The following is a 7,144-nucleotide window of genomic DNA, read 5'->3' as shown; positions in this document are numbered from 1 at the left end:
GCCCCCCCCCCTTAAAAAAAAAACCAACAAGAAAAAGCCTTAATACAGTTGGCATTGTATTTCTCAACTGTGGATGTTGAACGTATTTACTTTTACTCTCCTTCCTACTTAATTACCAGCTCAAATACTCAATTCTGCATAGATAAGATTACAAGAATTTGGCTACTGAATTACATGCAGTAGGGTGACTGCTCTTTTTCAGTGCACAGGAAAAATCTAGAGAAAAAGGAACAAATGAATACCAGCATTTTTCATCTAGGAGATCCTAAGATGTCTGAACAATTAATCTCTCTCGAAAAACATTCAGTAGCTACAGGCTAAAAATTAACAAAATCAGGGTGTTTCAAGGTATCTCCCTGTTCTTACAGGAGGTTCCAATGCTACTGATATCCTGAATTTCTGTGGTTTGTATTGATCCAAAACCAGAAAGATCCACCATGACGGCTTAACTTATTTTGTAGTTTTCTATTGATGGTCAGTAAAATATGCGTAAGCAGGGTGGCATGCCTGAATTAAACTGTACTACTTCTTGGGATTGCCATAAATTGCATCATTTAGACAGTTTTCTAGGTCTTCAAAGCAATTATTACATAAAATTATGATAGCTGTCAAAGATTACAGATTTACTATCTCCCAACCTGATTCACCTGACAGAATGAAGTGAAGCTTCTCAACATCTTAAAGGTAGAAGTGACACTTCCTTGTTTGTGGCTGTGTAACAGCTGAAAAGTAATCCTAGGGAATTCACTAATAGCTTTCACTAAAGTTGTACAGTGATGCTGAATAGTTCATGTGCCCTAGTATGAGGCATCTCAGGCTGGTGGCTTCAGCTAGTTTCTATTCTAAGCATGTCAGTAATAAAAAGAATATATGAAAATATCCCACACTACTAATATATCTGTATTTATTTAAATTAAAATTTGTTTAAAAGCAATACCTAAAAATACATGCAGTATGTTTATGTTTTTAAAATCTCCAATTATAGCTCTCCTTCCAGGGAAATCAAATGTTTCAAAATTTGTTTGCTGCTTCTGACACTGAAATGATGATTACAATAAACCTGTTAGCAAAATTTTTCAAAACCACCATAGTTAGTAGCAATAGTACCTTTTCAACATAAAGCTATCACAGAACTGCTTTTTTATATACTTTGACTTTTTAGAAAGACACTTTGTGTTAAACTTTTATAAAAATATAGCTAAAGCAAAAAAAAAATGCTGCAGTGAAGGATTTACAAACTAAGGCAATGCAGACTGTGAAAGAAAGTATTATTAAGCTGTATGGAAAAATACAAAGATAAATAAGCCACAAGATAAAAAAATGCATGCAAACCAGGATTTATGCTCTTCCAAACAAGCTTCCTAATCCCTAGAGTACATAAGCTTCCATTTGCTTTTTTTCCTTCAGTCCCATGTCTTGCCTTTCCATCTTTCAGTGTCAACAGGAAGAAAGAAAATGGTTCTGCATAGATTTTTAGATTGCTGGTTAAAGAATGCAGAGCAGGCTTTAAATCCCATCCGGCCCGAAATTTACAGACCTCCCTTTTCTTATATGAATGTTCTGATCAGCAGGTTGTTACAAAACAAACTTTTATTACAGATGTATCAGCAAAATGTAATAAATAGGAATGCAATAAATGACTTTGACATCTGAAATTGCAGTGGACACAGAAAAATCACCTGTTATGAAAAACCTAAATAAATAAAATTCAATTAAAATTCTAGCAAATCTCTTTATGGAACTGCAGGTTAAGGAGTAGGAACATAATGCATTTTTAACTTGTGGGGAATTGTTCTCTTTCCTAGTTGCTTCTTGATCTCTTAAATAAGTTATTAGCTTTAACTTCAGCACAGAATGAGAGGATAAAATAGTCTTAGAATGACAGAGAATGCTATATTCAGAAAAGTCATGACTACATGTGATACTCTTATCTGTAGTAGACTCACAGACTGAATTCTTTGAATAGATACAAACCAAAAACCCTTCAGAATTTTACAGTAATGTATTACCTGTGCCTATTACTATTGCAGACAACAAACTCACTGCTCTTTTCTCTAAAAAAATACATCATACACTTCAGAACATTCAACTATCACCAAAAGTAGAAACTGAAAATTAAGGAAAAAAAAATACAGGAGCTATTAAAAATATCAGATTCAAACCAGAAAATCTGAAAACTCCTTTTCATATATGAGCATAAATAATAAGAGAAAAATGTTCTTTCTTACCAATTCTATGTGACCACATATTAAGAAAAAACTTTCTATCTTTCATAAGAAAAGGGAAAAATAAGATGTCCAGTGTAAGTGAACTTTCAATTTTCTTACACATCTTAGAATGCCCAGCCATTACTAGTATCTAATTAATACATCTTTTGTTGCTCATTAAATTGCTCATTAATCACTAATGTTCTGAAATATGCTGACTGCTCCAGCCTGCAGTCAAAACTAAAGGAGTTAGAACTTGGATGCAGGCAGTAAAAAATCCTACAGAATTTTTTTCTTATAACATAGACTACTACCAGGACATAAAGCCAGTCGTCTTACTGAATTTCTATAAAATTCTGAAGCAAATTTAAAATTTCCATCTTTATCTTCCCCACTGTAGAAAAGTCAATTTTCAGTAAGGTACTTTAGATGTACTGAGATGAAGACTGTAGTTATTGCTATATTTCTCTGTGAAAACAAAACAGTAAAAGAACTTACCATGCAAAAGGCAAAGCTTCTTTCTAAGTTGCTTCAACATTATGAAGTGAACTAAAGACCAATCATAAGCCTCCCATCTCCTGCTAGAAGCACAAGGTGTGCTGCTTTGGCCTTAACTTTCATGCATATTTAAAATATACCGACTACAGCAAGATGTTTCTCCTCCTAAGAGAAGACCAGAGCAAATAACAGGTGGTAGCATATGCCTAATGTGCTACAGAAATAGATACAGTAGCAGAAACTAGAGGAACAATGTCAGTTCTCTAAATAAATAAGAAACAGGTACATACCACATTAAAAAACCTTTTAGCATGTTGTCTGTTTATCTTGTTGCAAAAAGAATCTTCCAGTTCTCACAAGATATTCGCAGCTGTCCTCTGCACCCTTCCTACACTTTTTAACTATTACATAAACCATACTTCAGAATTGTATACTGCAAAGGTACTGCCTTGGCCACACATAAAGAAGTAGAATTATTTCCTTATTATAATCACCATTTTTCCTGTTTAGTACACTCCAAAGCTCTAACTTCTGAATTACTTCAGCAGAGGGGCATGTGCGTTCCCTCTTTTCTTCTGGTTCACTCTCTCCACAGGGACAAGGCAGTTTTGCAACTCATTTGAACGAACTGAAGACCAATCTTAAGCAACTCGGTAGCCACAGGTGCTCAGAAGCCATATCATCTTGCTCACCCTATTGTCTCTCCAAAAAAGATTCATCATCATCATCCACACCTACGTGGCTCTAAGTGTTTACAATGGTGTTGGGTAGAGAGTGGGACCACCCATTTTAGTAGTAACTGCACTAAGATTTGCTTAAATCAACTTGGGAAAATCAAGGATAGTCTGGACTGTTTAAAAATGAAGTTTCATAAAATGAAGTCTCTGAGAGCAATAACAAATTATGGTACAATTGCCTCCTTGCTCAAGTCAGTTCCCATCCCTATGCTATAATTCCCCCAGTCATGTCAGCACAACATTGTGGATGATATCTAAACAAAAGCAGAGATCTGGCTTTTTAAAGAAAGATACCAAACTCAAACTAGTAACTTCTTCCCATCTTTGCTATTACAGTATTAAGCTGTTGTTTCATTGTGAGGGGGAGGAACAAACAATGGAAAACATGAATGCTTTAGACTGCTATTTCTGTTGTAGACCTAATCTTACAAAACCACAGCTTAATTATACCTAGGTTCCTATTCAAACTATTAATACTGTGCATTAAATACAGTAACGTGCTTCAGTTATTTACACTTTTGTTTTACAATTTTTGGTATTTTCCTCTTTTAAGGGGCATGCTATATGATCTGTTCATTAGATAGATGACAGATAGGGCAATGTTTGATCTAATTTAGATGTCTAACACTGTCAGTGTTCAGTAGTCTACTATCAAAGGACTCTTCTTAGTATGGGAGCAAAAGAATCTATGCAGACAGAAGACTGTCCCAATTGCTAATTATGACTCCAACAACTTAACTGTTACTATAAATTAAAAATTAAATCTAAGAAAATAATTCTATGTCATTCTATGGTAAGAAACTGCTACTACTTATAATATTCTAAGGGTGCACTTGGGACTTTTGGGGGTTTTTATTTATTATTATGCAATTATCTTATATTCTTGAAGACAAAAATGTAGAATGTGAAAGCATCACAATTATTTTTGATGCTGTATTGCATACAACAGACAGAAATTAACTTTCAGTTTCCAGATAAATGTTAAAAAAAAGTAAGCATGTTTGAAGTATTTTAAAATGTTTAGGATGTTCTGACCTTTCTTAAACAAAACACAGGGCACACTTTGAAGGTGCATTTGTAAGTGAATATGAAGTTACTTCAAATTATAATAAACTTACCTGTGAGCTGGAATTCTGCGATCACCAGCAACTAACACCACATCACATAGCTGTTTGTGTCTAAGATAATTCTCCATCTTTTTAAAAGTTTGTTCAGCGTGGTTTAGAGCCTGAAAAAATTCATCTGAGGCACAGGGCTCCATAGTTTGACAAGATGATAAGGTATGACTGCTGTTGGAGGTCCTGCTGAAGACAGTAACAGAAATCTTAGTTCACACAATATTAAGATGTAGCAATTCCATCTACAGATTATAAAATAAAAATCACATGTGATTTTAAAATTGATGTACATGATTTGTTTTAATATATATTCCCTTGCTATTTTATTTATCTTCATACTCATACTTTCTCTTTCTCCAAACCTATTCTAAACCCTTGTGAAAAAGGTACAATCACTTAATGTTGTACTCTTCAACTAACAGACACACAAAGATCAGTCCAGTAATTGCAACTATTGCGTTGTCAGATGGTTAAGGAAGAACATACATCTACCAAGAACCTGCAAACTAAAAAAACAGTGGAAGGTAGCAATAAGGAATCAAACCTCTACCTGCTACATATTTTAAAGTCTTGTTTCACACTTAGCCTCAGGTGGATAAAACAAAACTCAGCATATATGAAGCTAGTAAAAGAGTGTGAGCATGCAGGGGAAAAAAAAAAATCACCACCACTCCTACTGCATGAAGCCTCATGTGTCTGAAATGAGATCTAGCAGAGTAGAAGTCAACACAGGAGAAAAGCAAGAATGGATGGAGAGAAAAATTATTCCTGTCCATACACACAGCAGCTTGGAAGAAAAGAGGAACAGAGAAAACGTAAAAGGAATACATGGGTCTAGGACATAAAGGATATGAATCCTAATTATGTACACTGAGGGAAGCACCTTTTCTTGCTCAAAGTTCTTTAACTTACTCCTACTAACTTTTCCACAATGCAAACAACTTAAAAAATACTCTGGACCTACCATAATATCTGGAAGGACAAGGAGTCACAAGATCTGCATCCAGACCCCTGCTTTCATAAAGATGTTGTGGACTCAGGCAGCATGCTGAGGGATAAATCCACCAAGAGACTTAGCTCAGTCTTTAGCCTAGGATATTAATTTCAAGACAGAGCTCTTCATAATCAAAGTCTAAATTTTCAGTAGAAAATGTTCTGTAAGTTTTGTTTAATTTTTTTGGTTTTGTTTTTTTGTTGTTTTCATGTGCCCAGATAGCTAAAAAGGCCAAGCAATTTGGCACTTAATTCAAACCTAAATCTAGTAATGGATCAGAAATGAGATACCTGCCTACCTACTTTCCTTTGATGACTTTTAAGATAAAGTGCTCTCTGAAGCTGTGGTTAGCTATTCATTTAAGCTGTGTCAGCTTCTCACCCTCTGAGAAGCACTTGTCCTGCTCTACCACTGGCCTTCTGATGATCTGGAACAAGTATTTTTTGTGGCCATTTTGGACACTGAATCAAGGAACTCATATATGTGAAAAATGTAACTATGTAACCATAAAAAACATTATATTGGCAAAACTGTTGTGGCATTCTTACAGTGAATGAGCAAGGAGTAGTCAGGGAAAGCAACTCTTAAACTAGCAACCCTGCAAAAGAAACAGAAGGAGAAAGAACATCGTGCTGGTCAACAAGAAAATGCTTAGGAAATTCTTGTTCCCTATCATAGTTTATCACATCCCAATTGTGTTAACACAGGTTGGTTTTTTTTTTTTTTTGTTTGAACCATATTTTAACCCAGATTCATCAAAATGACCCCATTAATAATGATTTTTAAAAGTTACATAATATCAGGAATTTATTTTACATTAGAACCTCACAAAGGGTTGTGCAGATAGAATTGAAGAAGCAACAAACTTGTATGGAGAAGGAAAAACTAAGCCAGCACTTTGCTGGACCACATCCTCACTAGAGTTACTGCCAGCCAAGACTACACACATGTATGTTTTGCACAGAGCTCAGTGGCAGTCATCACTCTTGTTCAATAAGGAAAAATAGTTGCAGTAGTGTCTGTTTTCCACTACCCATGATAAAACAGCTATGCAGGTCACAATAGAGCCAAGTTTACATTTTTCCTTCACCTGAAGAAGTTCAACCCTATACCTGTCCTCTAGCCAGTAACTTACAAACCATTTTCCATAAAGAAGGAAAAGAAGGAAAGAAACATTACACTTCACTGGTCCATTAAGAAAACATGAAAGAGACAGCCTAATAGTTGAGGTACCTGCAAAAAAGGCAAGATACAGCTTCAAGGGCTATTTATGCCTATTACCCAATGACTGGTTATGAAAAATTAAAATCTCCCTCCTTCCTCAAACTCTTTTATCAATCTCCTTCCCAGTTCAGTTTCCCACAGCCGTAACAGCTTGGGAGAACACACAACCAAGAAAATAACTGGGAAGGGAAGGATCTGCTTTACTCTCTTACAGCAGTAGTACTGAAATGTCTTCCCAAATTCTTGGCCTACATCCATTCCACCCAGAGAGAGGAAACTGGGTATCTAACACTGACCTATGAATCCCATGTTCAGAGAAAACACCCAGCTGCAAGGTCCTGCAGCTCTCAGTATCAAGGTGGCTCT

General features: G+C 35.5%; 1 protein-coding gene across 4 annotated transcripts in view; it reads right to left on the bottom strand.

The window, feature by feature from the left end:
• KLHL5 (kelch like family member 5) overlaps positions 1 to 7,144 on the bottom strand; it is a 65,842-nt gene that overhangs the window by 31,095 nt on the left and 27,603 nt on the right. For 2 of the 4 annotated variants that reach the window (XM_026847028.1, XM_026847026.1), the window contains one exon: positions 4,561 to 4,746. In XM_026847028.1, coding sequence (XP_026702829.1) covers positions 4,561 to 4,703 — 143 coding nt within the window. In that variant the 5' untranslated portion in view covers positions 4,704 to 4,746. The remainder of the gene's footprint in view (positions 1 to 4,560; positions 4,747 to 7,144) is intronic. The other 2 variants (XM_026847029.1, XM_026847027.1) reach the window with 1 other exon arrangement.

This window comes from Athene cunicularia, assembly GCF_003259725.1.
Source record: "Athene cunicularia isolate RWA chromosome 4 unlocalized genomic scaffold, athCun1 chr4_part1, whole genome shotgun sequence".
In the NCBI taxonomy this organism is placed as follows: Eukaryota; Metazoa; Chordata; class Aves; order Strigiformes; family Strigidae; genus Athene; species Athene cunicularia.
Note: the sequence above shows the minus strand (reverse complement) of the source record. Positions and strands in the feature narration are given on the sequence as shown.